This window comes from Ammospiza caudacuta, chromosome 1, assembly GCF_027887145.1.
Source record: "Ammospiza caudacuta isolate bAmmCau1 chromosome 1, bAmmCau1.pri, whole genome shotgun sequence".
Classification (NCBI taxonomy): domain Eukaryota; kingdom Metazoa; phylum Chordata; class Aves; order Passeriformes; family Passerellidae; genus Ammospiza; species Ammospiza caudacuta.
The window spans coordinates 94,799,907-94,824,128 of record NC_080593.1 but is presented as its reverse complement, the minus strand read 5'-3'; the positions used below and the strand labels follow the sequence as shown (position 1 = coordinate 94,824,128).

Below are 24,222 nucleotides of genomic sequence, written 5' to 3'. Positions count from 1 at the left end.
CTGGGATCAGACTGTCTTGTGCTCCTGTTGGGCCAGAGGAAAAATAAGAATTTTACACAGAGAACCTTTTCTTGTTTTATTTGGTTTGTTGGGGAAAATGTTCTATTCTCTTTGCTGTCATGATTCAAAATAGAAAAGCTGTTCATTCTGATTACAACCTGATGGACTCAGACTGTTGTTGACACAGAATTTTGTAGGTGTCTCTTCTTTCTTGCTGGTTCAGTGAGGAGAAAAATAGCTGGGAAGGAGGTTTTCTTCCCTTCTACATCTGCATCACTTTTCTTTTGACTAGAAGCAAGTATGATAATGTTTTGCTTTTAACCTATTCTGAGTAGTTTTTTATTTGAAATTGTTCACACGAATTGCTTTAACTCTTCTGATTACCTCTTACCTGCTGATTATTGCTTGTCCTCGTTAAGAATTCTCATCACATGAAAGCCAGTGCTCCGCTGAAGAGCATTTTTGTTACAATGTGCCGCAGGCCTACTGCATTTTACAGAAATTTTTGTTGCAAGCTGGAAAAAAGGCTGCTACATTGTTGATTCTGCTTTTGAAGAAGTGTATTTAGGTTGTGTTATTTGAAAGGTTTTTTTTTTTTTTTTTCCTAAGGAACTCATTTTTATCCTGGAAGCAAAACAATTGACCAAACATTGGGTACTCTGTGGTGTTTTTTTCATTGTTTAAACATATCCATGGGGGTGCTTTCTTTGTAACACACCTATAGATTCGAGCCATTCCACAGTATCTACATATAAAACAAAAATGGAATGCAGAAACTACAACTTGGAGAAATTAGTAGGGTTTTTCATTATCTCAGCCTCTCCTATCAAATATGCAATTAAGATTTGACCTTTTCATTAGAATGAGATAGGGTATGGAGTACTTAGAAATTAATTATAATTGTAATGTGCAAATACTGCAACTTTTCAATTCAGGAAAATTCCCCGGGTGCAAGGTAGATTTGATTTGGGTAAACTGGGGTGATAGGAAGGATTTCACAAGTTAAAGTGGAAATTCATATAGACATATGGATTTTGGAAATTACCTTTTGAAAAATCACCTGCAGGAACTGGAACTAGATTATTTTGCAGTTATAAGGGAAATCACAGATTTGTTTGTTTTCTGGAGAAGAGCATATTGGACCCTGTATGAACACAAACATGCATTAAGCTATTTTATGTTGTTGAGTACCAGTAACTGAAGGCATGATATTATTACATATTAATACAACTGTTTGTATTCCAACAGCATGGGAAGTGGGTTTAGTTTACCTAAAGCATAGGACCTGTCTTTAGTTCAATACAGTGCAGTGTTTGTATGCAGTGATTTTTTCACTGAGACCAGTCTCTTAATTTGTGTTTGGCTGTCCTTTATGGTACTGTCAATATTTGTGAGACTAATACCTGAAAAGTTTGTTATCAATCTTGTCTGTAAAAATCTAGCCACACTGAAGTGATGGGAGCTTTACTTTTGACTCTGCTAGGATCAGAATTTAATCTAATATTTTGTTAAAAATAATGTAAAACAAACATACTGAAGCCTAATAGTACTCAAATTCCAAACTGTGTGCCTGGATGCAGCTAACTCCATTTCTGCCATGTGAGCTGTCATCTCTGTTAAGCCATTAGCAAAAATGAGTCACCTAAAGGGTGTTCAAGGGCCAGAGCAACCAGAAGCAGTTTTTCTTTTCTGCACCTGATTCCATATCTTATAACTTAACCCCCATGCTAGTAAGATGTGAAAATTATTTAGCTTGGCTAGAACAATAATTGGCCTGCAGATTGTTAGCTAAATACAAATATGGAGAGGTAAAACTATTTACTGCAGGTCTTAGTAAAAATGGTTTACAGCAAAAATTACATTTTTTGTATCCTTAGTGATAGTGATTGTCCTTATAGAGCTAAGGAAGAAAATCCTGTTAGCATGATTTGATTCATTCTTGCTGAAAATTGGTGAAGGTATATGGTTACCATTGTGCTTTACAGTAAATGATTCCAAGGTCTCATGGGTCTAATGCTTTAGCAATATAAATAAAAAAGTGTGTATTGTTTTGAGCTGCATGGGTGTTGCATGCAACGCTTTTACAAAGAGCATTAAAAAAAGACCCTACCACAGTATCTGCAAGGTAGCTGGCCCCTCCATTGTCAATGATAAGCAAAACTGAATAAAACCAGAGTAAATGTAGGTATGTGACCTACAGTTTCACAGACTGTTCCATGTCTGTGTATGTGGAAAGGGTATCAGCTTTTTAATTTACTATGTTTTCAAGCAAGTAAAAGATTTTACCCTCTTTCTCTGTGCCCTTTTCTCTCCAAATGAATTGCTGTAGACAACTGTATTTCACACCTCAGGTTAAGCCTGGAGTTTCTATGTTGATTTATTACTCTAAAAAATATTTCACAGCTTAGTTGCATTGTTATTTAGGATATACCCTCTTAATCAAATATCAATCTTTTGCTTAAAATGGAGCATTAAATTTGTGGAGTCAGGAACTTGGACACACTGGGTAAAGGCTTTAATGCAAAGTGCCTTCTTATGGTCTTCTTCTTTTGTTGAATTTGTGCTGAGGTAGTCCAGTCTCAGCATCTTAATAGGTTTTTACTCTTTAGGAATTGCAAGCAGTTGTGCCATTTCCAAGCCTGTGTCCTGGCTGGTAGCCTGCAGGCTGCTGTAAGGGAATTAAATGGTCATTCTGACTTGGTAAAGGTTTCAGGCTCTTAGGGTTTGCCTCAGGAAAAGAGGGTGATGTTGGCTGATGTGGGTGCCTTTCTTGCCTTGACAGCCCTTCCTTTTAAAAGAAAATAATAATAGTTTGAAGTTTTGTGTGAAACACCATTGTTGGGTTTTAGTTTGCACTAAGATTTTTTAATTTAGTTTATTTCCTGAAACATAAAGATTCCAGATTTTCCAAATGCTGACTGCTTGGTGTGTGTAATAGCTTCACTTTGACTCCTTCCCAAAAGTACATGTGTATTATGAAGTTTTTAAACTAATTAAGGAGGATTACTGATGGTTAAAAACAAAGTTTCCTATCTGTTGTTCAGTGGTTAGCAAAGCAGGGATCTTGATTACATCAGTAAGAGGTTCATAAAATGACAGAGCCTACCTGCACAGTGAATGCAGTTCCTCCTCAAGTGTCACTGGTGCAGTTTGCCCCTGCTGAGATTTGCTGGGAAAACCTGAGGTCACAGAGCTCACCTGAAAACATCTGTTTTGTCTTTGCTCCCCAACAGGTGTGTCATCTTTGAGCATCCAGTTCGCCAAACTTCCAAAGGGACTGAAGCATTTAAATTTATCCAAAACCTCCTTGTCACCTAAAGGTAGGTTTTATAAATATGCCTCTTTCTCCTCTAAGACTTTCAAACTTACATACAAAGAACACTTTTTCTTAGCAGATTATATAATTATTCATTTTGTTAATTATTTATATGTATTTTCTCAACAGTGCAGCTGCTTTTTTAGCAGTCATGGGTTGCTGAACCCTGGGCTGGGTTCTGAGTACCCTGCAGCACTTTGATAAACTCAGACTTGCTTCTGTAAGGGTTAAGTTTGAACCTGTATTATAAAGGAAGACTGAAATTAGGGTTGACATGAAAGATATGTTTCATATGCACTTCAAAAAAATGTCTGAAGCAGAAATGTGTATGGGAATTTCCAAATGTTTTGTATGTACACACTGCTTTTATGAAACCAAGCATTGTGACAATAGCTGGTGAGTGATTTGCTCTGTCTAAAGACTTCTTTGTTTTATAATTTACAAATTTCTGATTTTATATTGTAATTGAAATGGTTGTATGTTTTAAAAGCAATAACGGCAGTGAAGCAGAAGCCAGAAGCTTTCAGGATTTTTTACACTTTTGTTTTACAAATAATAGGAGCAGTGACCTCTTGCACAGATGGCACAAACCCAGGGTCTCCTGTATAGGTAATGGGTGTTAATAATAGAAAAACCACAGTGACATTATTGCTGCTTTTTTGTAGATGTTGATGACCTGGAAAAGATGACTGAGTTAGCAGTATGAAGGACATCAGTTGATAACAGACAGAAACCATGCCCTTTTATCCTCTTTATTATTGTTCTGTGAAGTGCAGATTCTGTATTCTCCTTAGCTTCAAGGATTAACCTGGGGTGGGGTAAAGGACTTTTTGCTGTTTTATTGTGGGTGCCTATGGCTCTTATTATGCTTACATAAACAATAAATCCTAACATGAGTTTATTCAATAATGATTTTCACTAAAAATACTTTTATTGAACTCTGAGGTTGTTGTTTTCTACTGCTAACTCAATTTTTGGTGACAGTTGGTTAAGAATCTTGACTAATGTAACATGTACTCTTGAAATGAGATACTTGTGAATTTAACAGAAATTTACGGAGTTCTTGTATGTTCATTCATTCTCTACTTTTCTTCATGTGAGCTGAATTATTTCAGCAAGCAATTATGAAGTTTGAGTTGAGAGAACATTCTAGCAACATTTCTTTCTTCTTAAAGGAATGCCAGCTTGATGAAGTTCACCCACACATCTCTTGTCAGTGAAAGTGAATTCTGAGGTTATTAAAAGAATTTGAAGGTTTTTAACATCCTTTTAAAAGATGATCTTTAAGCAAAAGCTGAAAATATTTTCCAGTATGTCTAATACTGATGACCTTCAGATTAACACATTACCATTAATGTTGTCCCATGGAAGCTCCTCAGTATTTCTTAAAAATAGTATATGCCATGTCTTAAAATGGGAATTCTTACAACCCTCAGGACCTGAAGCAACTCAGGTTGCTGCAAAGCTGTCAGTTCCTCTCTAACCTAAGAAGACAGTCATGATTTGGTTTTAACATGGGAGGCTATTTTTGAACTTTTAATACTCTCTGTGGAGAAAGTCTAAAAGAGTCCCTGGATTTTGGATTCAGTAGACTCCAAAGTGCATGTATTTTTTACTCCAACCTTTTTTTTCCCTTTTTTTTTAAATTTTTTTCCCTTTTATCTTTTTTTAATTTTTTTTGAGCTTTTCATAAATTCAGAACAAAACCTCACAGGTTTTGACCTTATTTTAAAAGTGCTTTCTATTTGAGATAAGTTTCTAAGATTGACAAGTGAAGTTCAGGTGGCAACTTCCCAGCTGATCTTTCTTCAAATATTGTATCTCAAAGTTCCTGAGAGCTATTAACAGTCTGAGCCTCCTGAGAGTGGTAAAAGAGCATAAAAGATTATCTGCAAATGAAAGTGAGATTACTGTTAGAGTATAGCATGAGGTAGTGTGAAGTTCAAACATAAGTTTATTGATTTGAAGATTCTGGTTAAATGGAAAATTCTAGTATAGTCATTCAAAGATAAAGCTTGCTTTTCTGAGTCCAAGCCAGAGGCTAATTAAAGAAATCCCTCATTCGCATTGTTTGCCTTCACTGATGTGACTGATTTTGAGCACTGGGCCCTTTTAAAGCATGAAACAAGCAGTGATATTATTAATTGTTTGCTAGCTCTTCTCCCTCAAACTCAGGCACTGCTTCCGAACTCCCAGAATTGGTTCTTGATTATACATGCTGAATTGCTGGTATTTTAACCCAGCTGGAGCCCCAGCTGATAACAAGGTACCATCGAGCAACAAGGACAAAATTGCATTTGTTCGTTCTTCTTGGTGTTGCTTGCAAATGTTGTTGAGAAGGCTCACTAAAGTGAATCCAAAGCTGTAATGTCAAGCTTTTAAACAGAGCTTTTAAATAGTTTTTGAAGTTTCAAAAAGTATTAGTTTGCAGTTTACCTTTAGCAACAGGGTGTAGATTCAACAACACCATCTCAAGCTAAAATAAAAATTACGCTAAGCAGAAAATATTTGAGACTTGACAAGGATGTTGCTGTGCTTTGATATTTTCCAGTTTCAAAAGCCTCCTGAAACCAAGAGCCACAGTACTGATATGGGAGACTTTGTTAATATTTGAAAGCTCAGAAAATTAAAGCACTGACATCAGTATTTTTGTCTTCAGTAACTTGCTAGCTGTTTCTTCTACATCCTCACTGGCAAATCACTTTCATAAGTTTTTAAGTGGAGACTGGATGTGTTTAATCCATTGAATGCCCATCCAGTTTCACTGACCAGCTTTGAGAAATGGTTGAATGTTGTGTGGTAGATCACTTGCCTTCTGTATAGCTTTGGCCAGGAACTTAAAAAAAAAAATTGCTGCATCAATTAAAGGACACAGTGATGCTTATACATGTAAGAAAAATGTGCATGTAGTGCTTGAAAGACAGCAAAGACCATCTACAGTAAATTGATAAGTTGATGATAAGCTGCAGAGTCCTCAGATGAAATTTAGATTTGAAGGAATCAGAAATAGCCATGTCCTAATTTGTATTTTGAAAAGCTGAAAAGTTTCAATGGAAGAAAGCCCTGACTGGTTTGTTCCCAATGTGAGCTTTTTAATTTTAATGTGAAAAATATGTGTTTGTTCTGATAAGCAACTGAGAGTCTTTATGCGTCTCTTGGTACTTTTAATTAACTATTTTTATGAAATTACAGGCAAATACATGAATTGAAGTATTTTTAATTTCTAGGTCTCATCAGTTGCTTTTGAAGTTCTGGCAATTATAATTGTTAATGTACTTGGTCTTCCACAGATGCTTACATCTACTTCCACAGATAGTTTTATTTAAATATAATTGTTTGTAGGAAGACACTGGCTTAACATTATGGAGTAAACTGTGTTTTTAAAATCTGTTTGAAAATGGATCTGAATACATCCTGGATCTGGGACATATAACACGCTGTGGCTCCATCAGGGAAGTTGTTAGAGTGTGGTCCAGGGGGAACTGGGCATGCTGTGCCAGGGAAAGGTCCCATAACCACCTGGTGATTTGTGTTCCTCAGCTGCAGTACAGTGATGGCAGTAGGAGGTCATTGAACATTTGCACGTGTCTGTGTTCACTGAAACTGTGCACTTGCAGGCTCTGGGCCAGTTTTGTGTGGAGCTGGCTCAGCTGAGTGAGTTGTGACCTCTTTTTTGTCAGGGGTGAACAGCCTTTCCCAGTCACTGAGTGCCAACTCGCTGATCGCCAGCACGCTCGTCTATCTCGACCTCTCAGGGAACGCACTCCGCGGAGATGATCTCTCAGTAAGCGCTTTCCTCTTGCCGGGAGACAATTAATGTGTGCTAATTAACGTTTGAGAGACAGGCAATAACCTTTTGGTTTAGATCCTCTTTGGCCTTTATTTCTGTACAGTTTTAGTAGGGATAGAAAATAACAGTTTTATTTCTGGACTTCGGTATAAAGTCAGAGAACTGCCCCACACAACTAAAAAAAAATCCACATAATTTTAGTTTATGCCTTTAGTCTTTGGCTTATCCTGATACATGAGAAAAGTGCAAGGATACCATTTTTTTCCCAGTGGACTTACTATTCTCTCTGAGTTCTGTTTGAAAGTGACAAAATGCCATTAAAAAGCCCTCATAATCTTTTTAATGATAAGAATATTACAAATTTTTCATTGAAAGGCTGGAAGCAAATTATTTCTTTTGACTTGTAAAGAATTAATTTCTGCTTTTCAGTATTTTTGTTTGTATAAATAAATTTGGGCACCTTGTTGACATGTGCTGGTGAAACCCATGATTCTTTGGAGAATGTAATTATTTTTTAGAGTCCCATGAAGATAGAGCTGTATTTCCTCCCTAATGAAATCCATTTACTTCTCAGTTAGTATATATTCACTTTCTGACTGTTACATTTGCATTTCTCTTTGACATCAAAAGTTATGTGCACGTGACTGTCAGGTTTTGAATTCTAAGCATTGAACATCTAGAAGATGCAAAACTATGGTCAAGCAATCTCATCATTTAAAGTGCAGTCAGATATGACTTCATGGCTTTTTCACATATCTTACTTGCAGATTCATCAGCATATTTAGAGAACTAGACTTTTCAGACATGAGGTGAAAGGGCCAGAGGGACAACAGGGTTTTAAAGGTAGCAAATAAATAGTTAAATGTAAGTAAAGACACACAGTGAATTACTCTGAGTGAATAACATAGTAAATTATGTAAAAACAAAAGGTAAAACAAAATGTAATAAATAAATCTTTGGCAGGCAGTGTTTAAAAACACCTAAGGTCTACCTACAATATTTTAAGGGATAAATGCAGGAAGTTGGGCTTTTCTTAGCTTGTCAGAGGGATGGTTCAAAGATAAAGATTATTCATACTGAGATCTCTTAATCTGTGGAATCAGTTTTCTAACAGGAGCAAGGAAATCCTGTTATTTAGCTATTAAAATAAACCCTAGGAAAGTGTGGAAATTTTCAAAGTGAGGACTTCTCCTGCATTGTAGTTATAGGAGCTAAATGACCTAGTTTTTGGGAAGATGGATCTATTTTAGAAATGTTAAGTGTGCACTGTTTGGCTGGATTTCATGTGGAGTTGAGCTTTCCACTTTCCTCTGAATTAGGTCACACTTTTATCTTTCTATGTTGCTCTCTGAGACTAAAAAGAGCCCAAAATGAAACAGTGTATAGTAAGAAGTTTTACATATGCTAACATTTACATGACATATTGTAGGCAGTACCGAAGTCATCAATGTTAAAGTCTTCTTACTGGTTCTGTATTCTCCCTTAAACCTGTAATGTGCAGCTAATATTAAGAACTAACCATGGACTTCAGGTGCAAATTAGTTGCTTCCCTCATGCTGAAGGAGTCTGGCTTTAACTTACAAACCAATTAGCCTTTCTGAAATGTAACAGCAATCTGTGTTACATCACAAATCTTTGTTTAATTATCATCTTAATTAATTATCATCTGCTGCGAAATTTAAATGCAGTAACTCGACCTGTGCTTTAAGAGAAATGTTGGGTAAGTGTAGTCTGAGCTCTGTTTTCCCACTATTAAAAAAAAAGCCTACAAATGTAAAACATTTTGTATGATTAGGTGAAGTTTCAGGTGATTTTATAGTAAAAGCCAAAAATGCAATGACAGATGGTGATCCAGTAACAGTTGTCGTAATATGAAAATTAACGTCTGTAATTCTTTCTGTCAAATAATTATAGAGCCTGTACAATTTTTTGGCCCAGCCAAATGCCCTTGTTCATCTGGATTTATCCAACACGGAGTGTGCACTAGATATGGTAAAGACCATTTTTGTTACTATTTCAATACCAAGGGGACATTCCCCACCTTCTATCCCTAAGTACTTTTTTTTGGTTAATATAAATAAAAATGATTTGCCCTTATTTTGAACCAGGTGTGTGGAGCCCTCCTTCGTGGATGCCTTCAGCATCTAGCTGTCCTTAGCCTCTCAAGGACTCTGTTTTCTCACAGGTACAATTTAAATGTCATTACCCTCAACTCCTGCAGTATTTTGGTTTATAATTTTTTGCACTTATGTAGCACCTTTCTTTTTAAGAATAAATCTAAGACTTTTTTTTATACAGCCTTAGAAGTCTTAGTGCTCAATGAAGTAGGTACCACTTATTCTAAGCAAAATATTTTCTTTCCCTTTCTGCTCTTTGCTCAAGGTCCGTAAAGTAAGCTGCCTTGTGTGATATGTGTTTGTGTGATACTGCTGCAATAGAAAGTCTGTATATATCTTTTGTCTCTAAAGGGCAAAGCACCACACTTTGAAGTCTGGCTGACTTGATTCCTCTTTATATGTGATTTTTAAAGTTTGTATTTTTCATGATTTGATGATGGGTACAAATGCTTTTGTTCCTGTTTTGTCATCTGCTGGGAGGAACTCCTGTTGAAAGTCTTTGAGATTGAACATTTACTTTATAGAGAACTTGCATTGTATGAGATATTTGGTTCCATTTTCTTCAGATTGAAGCTTTGGGTCCTTATCAGAGATGACACCTAATTGTTGCTAAGGTATTCTAGCATTGAGTAATTATTTCTAGTGGTGAAAAAGCAATTTCAGGGTTTTGTTCATGTCCTGTTTGATCTTCTGCTTGTGAGATGTAAGTATGTTCACTATTAAGCAGATCTAAATGATCATTCTTTGAAGTTCACCAAACAGGAGGTAGATAGTAATGTCTTCTGTGCAGCAGTGCAGTTGTGAGGATTTTTTGTTGAATCAACATTTTGATGACATTATAATTCTAAGCTAATTGAGAGCCACTGATTACAGAACTGCCGAAGGTAGAGCAATTAAACTGTAAAAGATCATTACATTTCTGATGGCTTGCATTCACTATTTATTGGAATGAGGAGTATCTAAATGCTACTTCTTAATGAATCTGTTTATTTACAGAAAAGGAAAAGAAGTCCCTCCCTCCTTCAAACAGTTTTTCAGCAGCTCACTTGCTTTGATGCAGATTAACCTTTCAGGAACTAAACTCCCTCCTGAGCCTCTAAAGTAAGAATTTAATTTCATTTTCTCCTGTGCCTAAAACCTAGTTTGCATTTTTGTTATATGAGTGCCTCATATTTTTAAAAGGAAGGGGGAAAGAATTTTGCTTTTTTCTTTTTTTTTTCCCACTGTACATTATTGATGTTACAAGAATGAGTTTTGTGATGGTCATACATTCATAAAATGTTCTTTCCATCTCACAGTTGAGACTATTAATCATATTTTTTGCTCTGGGAATGTCACAGTTGTTTAGCTTCTGTCAGCGTTTTTTTTTGGGTATATTTATTCTTTGTGGCTTACGAACAAAACTGCTTCACAGTGAAATGGGATTATAGGCTTGTGTGAGCACCATTCCTTTGGGACTGCATTATTGCAACAGCCATAATGAAACAGAACCTGTTGCAGTGTTTGGGAGGAGAAACCTATTGCACTGAGCTGTGTTCTCCTTTTGGGGAGGAGACAATGGCAGCAATTTCCAGGAGTGCTAAGTGGAATGAGTCTTTTTGTTGTATGTCACCCAGCCTGTGACTAACAGGTTCTGCAGGCTGAGGGAAATTGTAAAGCACTGTCACCCTTCTTGTGATGTGTCTGGATTTGAACTATGAAATTTTCAGACATAAAGTTTTTAAAGTGTGTTTTAAAGTCAAGAGAGGCTTAGATAGGCTATCTGTAATTCTGGCAGAATACTGGTGTTTATTTGGCTTAATTAAAGAAAGGGCTCTTTTCAAAGTGTTATCTTCCTAACTAATATACATTAAAATACACATAACTTTATCTGTAGCACATGCCTAGACATGTTCACTACCCATTTTGCAACCTTAATATGGATATATGTGCATGGATGTATCCTTTTATTTTTGGGAGCCTGCCTTCTGAGGAGAAGGGTAATGGGGAGTATCTAATGGACAGGAGTTAATGGCAAAATTGCAGATGTAGGATAGATATCAAGAGTAGTTAGTGAGTACTTTTTGGCAATTTCCATGATGTGCTTTTTCTCTGACCTAAATTTTTCATTCAGTTTGAGCTGAGTGTGTCACAACACTACAGAGGACTTTGATCTGCAGGGTGCCTTGCTTTACCTCTCAAACCCTATATGGCTTGACTGATCCACTTCAGACATGTCCTGTGTAAGTTAATCTAGTGTTAAAAGGACTGAGGATGTGTATTGTGGGACAGCTGCTTGGCCTTTTGTTCTTAAGTGCAAGAATTACAAACCTTCTCTGGAGCCATCAAGATCACAGTGGTGGTTAAACACAAGAAGATAGAAACACTTTTTTTCAGGCAGGAAATTGTCATTTGCAGGCAAGAGCACATGAGAGATGGCTCCAGGAAGCAAAAAAATCAAAGCTATGATGTATCATAATAGTACTTTCCTGGCATCATTCATCAGCATATGACAAAAAACTTTTGGAGCTGTCCAGTGACAAAAGTTCCTGGTTTGTGTCCATGAACCAGAGGTCACCAACTGAATGTGAGATTCAAGATCAATCCTGCCTAGAGAAAAAACGGATAGATAAAAATGCGGATACCTGACATTCTGAGATCCAAATTCCCATAATTAATTATTTGATTTCTTTATAGGCTTCCTTTAGCTCTTCAGCTGTGGTGTGTTTAATTGCATGTGCTAGCTCAGTGAGTTTAAAGATATTGGTTAATCAGTGCAGTGTGTGAAGGACATGAACTTGCTTGGACAGTGTAAATCAAGCCGTTTAGGGAGCAGGTTTGCTGATACATTGAGGATGCCATGTGGTGAGTGGAGAGAGGGTACACACCTTGTACATAGGTAATTTAGTTAGTGTTCCATATGCAGCTCACTTTTTTTCACCATTTTTAATGGAGGCAGTTTGTACTCTTGTCCTTGTTGAAGTGTAAGTTGGCATTTTTGTTGAATTTTACAGACATTGCCAAAAACTGTATTTTGATCTGTCAGTGCTGTAACAAGACAAGTTTCTGATATGCTTCTCATGCAAATGCTAATTGCAAGGCCAATTCTTACATTCTGCATCATGCACAGTTGATAAGACCTCTCCATGTGTGTGATTTAAATATAGTGGCCAAGTGTAAGTATAAGATGTCTGGCTTCAGGCCCTTTGAAGGCTGGTGATTTTTCATGACAAAGAATTGAGAAACAAGGAGATTTTCTTAGGGTGAATTTATAGGAAAGAAGGTTAGGGAAAAAAACCCCTTTTTTTTCCTTCCTGTGAAAAGTGTACAACTGAAGCAGCATGATGTGTCTGTTTTTAATCTGTACTTCTTTTATGCTTCCACTGTTTTTTTTTTATTTCCTGGAGATGCTTCGGAAGCTCTTTGTAAACTTACCATCAGCCAGACTGACTGAATAAAAAACATGTTTGAGTAAGAAAGATAGACAAGATCATCTAAAAATTCGTGAGAACTGTTGCAGAACTTTCACTTCTCTCCCTACCCTCTTGCCCCCCTCATATATTAATAGCTTAAGTAAATAAGCAGAAGACATCTGCCTTTGTTAATAGGGAAGGTCTGATTATACCTGCAGGACAGAAGATATAAATAGGTTTAAATGAAAACCTGCTCAAGGCACACGCATTTCAAACGTTGCTTTGACACACTACTTGCATAGCAAGTGTGTAGACAAATGGCTCCTCAGAAGGGATTGGTTTTTATCTCCATGCATCAGTCACTTGGTTAGCTCCTTTTGGCTGAAATGAAGTTGGAGAAGGAAGTCCTTCTGTTTATCTGTTGAATTATTAATTCAAAGCTGCATCTATTCTGAAGATATTAGAAGGTATACACAGATTTTGTTTATTTCTTCTATATTACACATACTATTGTGCTTTCTGATTTGACAGTATTAATATAAGTGTGATATTAATACTAACTTTTAGATGTGGAAACAAACTTCTGTGAGACTTTAAAAGTGAATTTATGAGAACCCTAATTAGTTGTTACTTCATGAGTCTGCCAATGTGTCTAAAGGCAAAGGATGCCGTTGCATAAAGCTATAGTTTTGAAAATCTGTAAGTACTTGTTGGGTTGTGGACATGGAGAATTTTGTGGTACTGGAACATCCTCGAGCCTTTGAGTGTTACAGGCATTGTGCCTGACTGAAATGGATGGCTGCGTGGCATCTTGCGTATTTTAAAAACTTTATTCTTTCCTAGATTTTTTGGAAAATCTGAGAGTTTGGATGGTTGTATGACAGAACACTCCAGTTGTAATCGTTTGGTGCTCTTTGAAAGCAAATGTTGAAGAAAATTCATCTCTGATGAATGTTATTAAATGTTGATGGTGCATTAGCTTTACAATTTCTTCATTAGCCTTGCATCCCTACAGTTTTTGAAGCTCCTGGAGTGTTCCGAGTGTGGCAGGCTTGTGCTCCTGTTGCCATTTAAGAAATGACTGCTCAGCTGGTGTTGTTTTGAAATGAATCTTTGCATTATAGATGTATTAACTTGTGATCACTTAGATGATGATGTAAAGCTGCCCTTTATCTTTTTAAAACAGTTCTAAAATTGATCTTTTTCAGAGCGCTATTATTAGGCCTGGCTTGCAATCACAATCTGAAGGAGGTGTCTTTAGACCTCAGTAGCTGTGAGGTAAGGAATATTTATCAGGATGTGTTCAAAATGTGCAATGACGAGGTTTTAGAGTTCCTGTGAAATCCACTGGGCAAGATATTCTTCCTCTGTAGTCAAAAGTTGTGGGGAAGATGAGAAGCAGAGAACTCAGAGAAGCAGTTATGATAAAAGTTAGGATGCTGTAACACACATCCTAAATAATGAGCAGAGAGGTTCAAAGCACCCGATCAGCAAAAGTCTCCTTACAGTGCAGCTGTACTACACACTGAGCCAGCCTGTTGGATGCTTGGCAGCTTCTGCTCTCTGGTGGTGTGATTAGCAGCAGGATTTTCCGAGGTGCCCAAATTTGAATGGCTCTAAGGAAGCTGCATGCCCTGAAGGCATGTCTGAGGTTCAGTTGTCTTCCTTCAGAACCAAAGGCATGCTCCCTCTTCTGCAGGTTTGCTTCTTAATCTTGGGAGAAATTCTATTTTCCTAATCAATTAATCAATTCAAGCCAATAAGGATCTTTGGTAAAAGTTATTAACATAACAAGCACTGTCAAAGTAGCCTCAAGAATAAGTAAGAACAATTGTGGCTACTAGTTTGCCTTATCTTGTTTCCTCTTTCTTCTCTGTGCTTTGCTGTGTGCTCTATTTCCCAGGACTGCCCATGCTCTTGCAGGGTGACTCCTTTGTGGTTAAAGCAGAATTTGAAAAGATCAGACACAACCCTGGGAAGCCACTTGAGACAAAGTCATTTTGTAGAGAGCTGTGTGGTGGACTCTTGCCAAAACCAACATGAACCACTTTAGGCCTTCTCTGACTTCCCCGTTTTTTAAGCGGCAAAGAAGGCCTCCCATTTCTTAGATATTTCCAATGCCATCTTAGTATTAACTGTTCTAGAAGTGCCTGCAGGTACAGTGGTTGCCCTTTAAGTAGAAAATACACAATATTGATAACCATGTTGAGGTGCAGTAATCCTCGCCTTTAGGTTTGTGATCAATTGCAAATTGATCAAATGTGCACAGATTTCCTTATGAAGAAAAAACCAAATAACTGTGAATGCATATCATAGTTTCTAATATTTTAGACTTTTTAGAAAATATTACTTTGAAGAGCACTACATGTAAATTCCAAATAGCAAAGCTTTCAAGTCCAGTATATATACTTCTGAGTAGAGGGATCAGATGGATGATAATTTATCCTTCAGAGGAAGGAAGGAGAAGGGAGGAGTAATTAACGTAATAAAAATTACATCCTACGATGATGATTTAGCCTTAAATGAATAAATCAATAAAACACAAATATAAGTAATGAGAGTATAAATTAGCATGTAAATCAACAAGGGCTGACAGGAGAGAAAATATTACCCTTTCATGAAATAAACCCAGGCTGGGATGTGAACGAGCTCTTCAAGGAGCAATGAGATTTATTGGACACCAAAGCACTTGTGGTCATGGCTTTTGTGACAGAAAGGAAGGAATCCTGCCCAACTCAGTGTTGCCTTCCTGTAGCTGGTCCCTCCAGATTGACAGCACTTCCTTAGATCCTTCCCTTAACATTTTTTTTTGCCCATCACTGAGCTTTATCCATTCTCATGTACTTTGGAAAGAAGTGATGCTTCCACCAGCAGGGAAGTTCATGTGCCAGCAGCTGGGAGTGCTCTGAACGGGCCCAGCACCTCAGGATCCTGCTCCACCTCTCCCTGACCCTCTGGGATCTGGGCAGGGTGATCTACACCTGGAAAGAGAGTGGTGGGAAGCTTGGAGCCAGTCACCACTACTCCCAGTTCCTGCAAGCACACGCTCCTAGGGGGCTATAAAGCTGATGCTTCAGCTTTGCCCTCTTCTTCCCTGCATCAGGCAAGCTGTACTCAAGTATGGAAGGATAAATCTGTGTTCCTTCCCTCTTCCACCATTTTTCATTTGCTCCCATAATTTTCTGGTATATTATCTCCAAGCTTAATCATTTTCTATTGCTTGTTTGGTTGTTTTTTTAAATTATTTTTTACTATGAAAATTACATTTTTATTTCTACCTGCTCAGCACTGATGTATTTCACTCTTTTCCCTTCTGCTTCCCTTAGCTTGGTCACTGTGTAAGTACCCTCCATGCTTTACCTTAACTATTAAACCAGTAAGCAGCTTTGTTTGCCCTTCCCATATTAGTACCTTATAGCTTTGAACACACTTGGCATTTTTAGTTGTAGAAGGGTTATTCTTCATTTTCTGAGAGCTTTTCTTTGTAGTCTCAGAAGTATATCATGTAGAGGTGTTGCAGAGAGTCTTTTTGTCAGTATCGCAGTCCACGTTGACAAGCAGCACTTCAATTCATCTCTGATTTTATATATCTATTTATGTGCAAAGTATTTTAACACAGTTGCAGCAAATTGTGATCCTAAAAGTGGAGTTTTTGTCATCACTTTCAGATCAAATAGATAGCACCATTTGTGCTCATGAAATGTTTATATATTTAAAATTTTGAATGTAGAGTTATCTGGTACAAGATTGAAAGCTCCTCCTGAAAAATTGTCCACTTCAGCCCTCAAAGTATATATAGCCAAAGCATTTGGATTCTGTTGTGAGTACAATTTTAGTCTATAGAACTTTACCCTACCAACAACCAATCCAGTTCCATGTATGATCTGCCATAGATTCTGCAGTAGTAGATGTGACACTCTGTGTGAAATGTGTGTCTTGTGGTGGGCCACACTGAGAGAGCAGCACAAAGCAAAACTGGATGATTTTGGCTTTCATACAGCAAATGCTATAAGTGCTCTTACTAAAATAAAGTTGAGTTAAATTTGCAGCACTTCTGGCCCAAATACAGCCTGTAATATGGCTACTTATTGAGAGGAGGTGAAGGATAGGCAGGCTTTGATTTATGGAGAGGGGGTAAGGTGCCTTATATTCTGTACTTTTCACACTCTGGATGTGATTTATGATTTAGGTGTCATCTTTGGCCACCAAAGATAACCATTGGCTACCAAAGGCCATTCTCCAAATTCTCAGGTCAAGTTATCCAGCTGCTTGTTAACCCATCACATACCTCAAATGTTCAAAAAAGTGCCAAATCAAGTCTTTATTGAAAAATGCTTCTAGAAGGCATTTGTGGCTCTTATAATTATAGCATGGATAAAAGCTGATGGTCCTCAGAAATATCAACAGGTAGATTCAGACTATTTACCCAAGTAAGTGAACGAAGTAAAAAATTTCACAGTTTTTATGCACAGGAAGTGAAAAAGCTTTGAAGAGGTTTGAAAAAGCTTTCCATTCTTTTTGAAGCAAATAATGTGAAGATAGAAAATGTAAAAATGAAATTTCCATAGAATTTTTCCTACTTCAGCTAAAATCTTTTACGGGGAGATGTTTATAAAATTAAATGCACTTTATATAAAAGTACATAGCTGCAAAAAAAAAAGAAAATGCTTTTGCTTTTGCTCCTTTGGAAAAAAAAGATGTTAATTCAGTAGCATTAGTAAATAATTGTGTAAGATTTCATTACTTTAATTCCTAATGTTGATGTTTTCTCCTAGAACATTTCATTGTTTTTTCATTAAATCCTGACATTTCTTTTATAGTCATGTAATATTTCAGATTAATAATATCATAATTGATATTTTGCAGTCAGGCATTTTGTTATTGTTGCAATTTTTTTCTTTTATTGCTATTTCTTAAGAATGACTATATTACTGTTTTCTCTTGTTCATTGTCTTTTATGGCTGTTTTACAACTGGATTATTTGAATTTTCTTTTCAGCAACAGGGAGGCATAATTTAATTGAGATTTTTTTTATTTTGTATGCCCCCCCACTTATCTTTTGGGCACCTTAGCATTGTGCTAAGAGCTGGAAGAAGATGCTCACTGTAAGGCCTGACTGTAGTGGAGTTCAAGGGTGCCAGGGTTGCAAGCTGATAGGCTGGTCTAAGTTTATTTTTTTGTATCACCAGACACTGGAAATGTTCATGTAGAGAATGCTCACCCCAATCCTTCGGGCACTGCCCAGCCCAAGTGCTAAAGGATTTGCTGTGTTTAACCATTTAAGCATTTTCCTAATTTGAAGGCTGAGAGGTAGTTTCAAGGGAAAGCAAAGAGAGTCCCATTTCTCATTTGTATGCAAATACTGAGAGTAAGAGTGAGGACAGTAGGAATGTGTGCATAGGCTGTCATTTTGATGTCTATAACTTCTTCTGTTGCTGTTGTTTTTGCTGCTGCTAGTGCCTTCTGTATTCACAAAGCTCCTACCACTGTCTTCTGTGTGATCTTGAAACCATAACTAGTTTGCAAAAATGGATGATGTTTTGTCTCTAGTTAAGATCTGGAGGTGCACAAGTCTTGGAAGGATGCATAGCAGAAATACACAATATCACCAGCCTAGATATTTCAGACAATGGTAAGTACACAGAACAGGAATGGAGAGTCGTGCAAGTCAAGAAATGCTTTTTGTTTCAGCTCTCAGTGTGACCAAGGGTGCTTGCTCTTGCTTTGTGATTGTTGGCCATGCTGTTATGGAAATGTCTCAGACCAAGGCCTCTTATTAAGGAACGTTGGAAGACTAAATGTAACCTCAAAAGTTTGTTGTTTGTGATCAGTGTAACATAGCAGAATAAAATAATGGCACCAACTCATATTAGATCCAGGGTAAATTGGGGTCAAGTATAAGAAGATAAGAAGCTGAATGAGAATTAGAAGTATATTGAAAGAACAAAGGGAAAGGTCTGGTACAGAATGAAGCTGAGGGGGGAAATTTGGAGCAAAGAGCCAAGAGCTTCAGGTAAGAAAAGACCTGCTTGAGTCTTTGGAATAGTCTTTGAATATTTCTGTTTTGGAGTCTCTGTGCTTCCCAGCACAGGTATTCCTGGAATATTCCTTGCAGATCCAAGGTGTAGATGTATGAACTGGAAGAATTCACCTGCTGTGTTTGCCCTTCTATCAGCCAAGTGCAGAAGTATTTCAGAAACAGATTCCCAGTACAGTGGAATGCCCAAGAAGATGGACAGGTGGAAAGCTGAGAGAGCTACTGATTCAGCCCAGTTAGGCAAAAAGATTTATTTTTATAAATAAAGATAGATATTTGAAATCTAAATTATGCTGTGAATCTGAACTCTAAATCATTGTAATCTAGCTAGTGGATTCCTCAAATACATAACTAGCTTGGGAATACTAAAGTTAATTTTCTTTTACTCAGGAGTAGAAAAAAATCTGCCTTGTTTTTTAGGTTATTTTATTTGTAGTGTATTATGTTAGCCTTTTTTGCAGGCTTTTGAAGGCTTTGAAATATTGTTGGTACACAGCTCTACTAAGACTAGATAGTGATTAGCATTATTTCAGAATTCTCCCAGGAACTTGAAACTCTGCCTGACCCTGCGAGGAACTACCCTTGGGTGGTTGGACTGTGGATAGGGGACTGAATTCTCTTCTGTGTGTCTGAGAGGTGCCTTTAATAGCTGATTAGCAGGGAGATTTAAAGGGTTTCTTTTAGAGAAAGCATTTATTCTCATAGAAAAGCAGAGGCACTAGTGAGAAAAAGATTTAAAGATAGAAGAATGGAAATTTTCCTACACATTTTGGAAATTAGTATGCTGCTATAATTATTTGAATATAGCATCAGTAATTGGCCCTGGTCTGGGTCTTTTGTGAAAATATGTTTTAATTCCTAATCTAATCTGATTCTTTACAGGCCTAGAATCTGATCTCTCAACCCTTGTAGTCTGGCTTAGTAAAAACCGATCGATAAGACACTTGGCATTAGGCAAAAACTTTAACAACATGAAATCCAAGTAAGGATTTTCTTTCTTCTAAATAACAAGAGAATGGATGAGGAGAAACTGCTGATTTCATCATCTTCCTAACTTTTCTTCCCTCAGAAATCTCACTCCAGTACTTGATAATTTAGTTCAGATGATTCAAGACGAGGATTCAGTGAGTATCTTTCTGCCTACTATCATCATGTGTATTTGTACCCTCACAGTCTATTTCTGATAATTTTCTTCATTTTCTTAATTTGCTGCATAAGATTTGATCACAACTCTGCACAGATACATCCAGCATTTTGGATTTGCTTTTTTTTTTCAAATTGTAATTTGGATTAACTTGTGCCACGTAGGTGAACATTTTCTGAGGATAGTCTTAGGATCTATGGTTGTTGAAAAATATTCATTTTAAATAGTTGGATGTGTGTAACCTAGTTATTTATGTCTAAATTATACAGCCCTTTAGGCACAAATTTTCAGAACTTTTGTGTTCTGATAAGAGATTACGATCATAGTGTTCTCAATAGCAATGCTTTTTTTTTTTTAATTTAAAGAATGCATTATTTCCTGATAGCTGTTCTTGTGTATTAACATTTTTTTTTCCCTTGGCAAAATGCAAGGTCACTGCAGTGATCTCTCAGAATTCCTTCCTTCTTCCAAAGATGCAAATAAACCATTCACTGTGCTGTTTTTTACCTTTCTTAGTCATGGGAGCAATTTCATAAAACCTTTTCAGGGTACCTTGCTGGGATGCTTGCTCACTTCCTTAATTTCTCTACTTTTGTTATTCTGAAATACTTCTCTGGTTGAATTTGTGTTCTTGCCCATTCTTGGCATCCTAGTTTTGGTTAGAAGGGGATCTTAAGATGCCCTGTTACTCTCATGCTTGTCAATCTTTATTTATCTACATTAGTCCTTTCTTTCTCCTTAATTTCCTGTGCAAGTACCAAGCAAGCTTTCCTCATTCTCCAGAGACAGCCAACTGTAGACTCAGGTTGTTTGAACACCTGCTGCTTCCTGTTGTCTTTATTGTCTCACCTCCAAGTTCATGCTCTCCATATTAACTGCCTGGCTGCCTTCTCCTCCCATCTGTGTCTGTATCCTGGCAGTTTTAACCAGGATTCCCAGTGTCTCTTGCCTTGCAAGGTCATTAGACTCATGTTCTGGATTCCTTTTTTCTTAGTTCTCAGTTGTATTTGAAGTGATTTATTAAACCAGTCCTCTCTGCTCTTTCTGTCCTCTTAAATGGGATTAGTGGTACTGGTGTTTCTTGATTCTGTGCCTTCCTCCACATTTTATTCTTTAAAGCATGGAAGGTCAGCATGATGTGGTAAAGTTCTTCATACAGATACCAAAACTGATTCAAATTGAGGTAACACCTGTAATGAGAGCACCTTAATGAAAATCCTTGTTTGCACAAGTTAGATGTAGGGCTATGCTAAGTAATGTATTGGTGAAACTCTGTGTTGCTTCTTGTACCAGGCTGACCTTGTAGTTTTGTGCTGTGTGACCACCTCCTCCTACTCTGCCTCTAAAGGGAATGCTGCAGGACTGCCTTCCCCTCCTTTCCTTTTCCTTTTGATCCTGTACTGAGGGGTTTCATTTCATCAGATACCACCTGCTGCTTCTGTGTGGGCATTTGTCTCTGTCCTGCCCTGTTTCTCATGCTTATCCTTTCACAGCTGTCCTGAAGAACTGAATCACAAGCAAATGTAATTCGGTATGTTTTCTGTTTCCATTATTCCTTTGTTCTGTTGCAGGTGAACATTTCTGCCCACTCAGACCATACCCTAAAACCCCTCATCAATGCACTCTGTGGCCTTTCAGTGCCCAAATCATCTTCTCAAACATGCTGTTGGCATTTCCCCCCTATTTTATGACTACTTTCTTTACTATCTTTTCTTAAAAACAAAAATTTCAACTTTCACTGTATTATTTCTACTTAAAGTGTTACAACCTTTTGTTTATCTTTCCTGCTGGCTTCTCTTTTTGAAACTTCCAGGTTGTAGGAAAAGGTAGCTGTTAAATTTTGTGTGTATCATTCTTGCGCAGTTCTCTCTCCTTTGCATCATTAGCTTCAACTTCTTGCATTCCTTTTCTTTTCTCAACCTCATTTGTTGTTCCACTTTCTGCCTTTTATACTATACACGGGTCAGATGTGCTCCTGTAATTCTTACCCACCATGTTTTCCTGACCTAACCTAACCTACACAATGTATTGTCATCCTGTTTTCAAACAGCGTTATAATGAAATAATTCACCAAAAAGTTGTTTTATTTAGCTGCTTAGAATAACTGTCTCTCCTTCATGTCACTTCATTAACATTTGGGATCTAGCGTATGATCCTTTGGGGTTACCCTGCCTCTTCTTGCCCCATGTTCTTTTCTCTTGTTAATCCTCTTCAGTGAAGGAATCTTGGTTTTTTTCTGTCTCATCAAGCACTAAAACCAGCATGAACTATCTCCTAGCAGCAAGAAAGTTGAGGACAGACACTGTAGCACTGTGGGAAAAATATGTTGCAAAAAGCAGCCTAAGATTGTCCTCACTGTATCTCGATGCTAGAAAATTATTTTAAGTCTCTAGCTATTTCAATTTGAATCTTAAATGAGGTGGTCCTCATTCTAACAGTAGTATGCATTTACTGCCACAGGACATGAAAAATTTAAGATGCAGTTGTAGAGACCAGGGTGTGATGTTGCCCAGAGCACACTGCACAGTTTAGGGACTGAACATTGTCTGCATAGAAAGCTGAAGCAAGTGGCTTTAATCTAAAATAAAAATCTCTAAATGCTTCTTCATGTGTTTATGCACACTTTAAATAGCTCTGTTGCTGTGCTAATGTGAGTCATGAGTAAAATGATTTAAACAATCAGTGGCTTGCTTCTATGACTGTTAAAATAGAGTGATACCCAAATGTAATTCTGCAGCATTTAAAAGCAGTAGTAGTAACCTACATAGCAGAGCTTCACAGGTGTTTTATATAAGCAAGAATGTAACATTTAGTTTTATTTTTTGGGTTCTTTTCATGTATTTTTTTAGATAAATAGGCGCTATACTGTGCAGACTATTATAATGTATTCTTAAGGAGCCCATTCCTTTTCTTGTTGCAAAAATGGATGTTACACTGCAGGTATGCAGTGTTGTTACTCAGAGTGGTAATCCCTCCTGCATAGGTGCAGTGAATTTCTAGTGATGATTATCTTTAGTTGTTAGTTGAGTGCTTGGTGCAGAATTGGCTCTTGGTGGCTTTTTGCAGCATTTTTGTTCTTAGGAAAAACAAATTTAGCTTGATTTAATTCCTAGGGTTTTTTCCAGTAGAAGTATGACTGAATCAATGAATAAAATCATACCATTTCTAATTGTAAATTTGTACTTTGAGAATTCCTCTTCCTTAAAAAGATTGTGTTGAGGCATTTTCTCTGTATTGGCAAAGTACTTGTTTTCTGTAGCAGGGACACTGAAAGTGCTCCTTAGACTTCTGTTTTCTCAATATCTAGCTAAAACTATTAAGTTGTTAAAAGAAATGTTTGTAGAGTATTTCCCATATTTGTGGGGGATTTGGTTTTGATTCCTTTTTTTTTTTGTTTGTTTGTTGTTGTTTCATTTGGGGTTTTTAATGTAATGATCAGATAATTTAATGAATATTTAGATGGTGCATGGCTGTCAATCCTTACAGAACACAGTACAGAAGTGTTTTCAGTCATATACTGTTTTGTCAGAGTGTTGGAATGCAAGAAGCTTCCTGGGAGGATATTTGAGATTTAGAAAAATTATGTGGGAGGGATCACGTGCAGCTCAGTTACTCCAATGCCCATTTCTAAAGTGACACATGAAAAACAGAAACAATCTCACATTCACAAGTTTATTGCTGATTTCTCCTAGTGCTGCATGGTGCTGCTTTACTGTGAATCTGTCAGCAAAAGGGCTTCTCAGACTTCTGTCAAGAGCTCCTGAGTGCCATTCTAAATGTGATGTTAACATTTTTATGTTAATATTGCTTTTAAATTCTTAATAATTCTTTACATTCCTCTTCATGTCGTGCAATAAAATTCAAAACCAGACAGATTAAGGGTATTAGCATAGTAATTTAATAACTTCCATTTAAAATAAAACCAGCATGTGGCTTGTGTTATTATTAGACTTTATAATTATCAACCTGCTGTGCCTCCAAATTTTTGTGCTTTTCCTCGTTAGTAAGTGCATTTCTTGCATTGTTGCAAGTTTTTTGGTTATCACTGTAATCCAGTGGTGTCTGAGGAGTTAGATCTGATTGTATAGCAGGTATGATGCAAGGACCTTGGACCCTGGAAGGTGTGCAGAGTTTGGTTGGTTTATTTTAATTTATCTAAACTTCAGGATGTAACATAAATGCTGTGGCTTATTGCTATGTGATGTTGACTTTCTTGTACTGGCTATTTGAGGATTTTAGGCTCCAATATTTCATCCTTCAGCACATGCCTAAGTGGGTATATAATGACGATACACTTCTCTCTATGGACTCACACTTGAGTAAGGGAAATGTTTTGTGAGTCTTCATTCATCACCAAAGACAAATTGCACTTTTAGGAGCTGTAATATCGATGCAAGGCATGGGGATAAGTTAACCGTGGTACTTG

General features: G+C 37.1%; 1 protein-coding gene across 3 annotated transcripts in view; it reads left to right on the top strand.

Moving 5' to 3' along the window:
* CARMIL1 (capping protein regulator and myosin 1 linker 1) overlaps nt 1–24,222 on the top strand; it is a 188,116-nt gene that overhangs the window by 101,059 nt on the left and 62,835 nt on the right. For all 3 annotated transcript variants that reach the window (XM_058800709.1, XM_058800699.1, XM_058800690.1), the window contains exons 12-20: nt 3,234–3,320; nt 6,997–7,100; nt 9,021–9,098; nt 9,215–9,291; nt 10,220–10,324; nt 13,824–13,893; nt 18,166–18,247; nt 19,535–19,634; nt 19,722–19,776. In XM_058800709.1, coding sequence (XP_058656692.1) covers nt 3,234–3,320; nt 6,997–7,100; nt 9,021–9,098; nt 9,215–9,291; nt 10,220–10,324; nt 13,824–13,893; nt 18,166–18,247; nt 19,535–19,634; nt 19,722–19,776 — 758 coding nt within the window. The remainder of the gene's footprint in view (nt 1–3,233; nt 3,321–6,996; nt 7,101–9,020; nt 9,099–9,214; nt 9,292–10,219; nt 10,325–13,823; nt 13,894–18,165; nt 18,248–19,534; nt 19,635–19,721; nt 19,777–24,222) is intronic.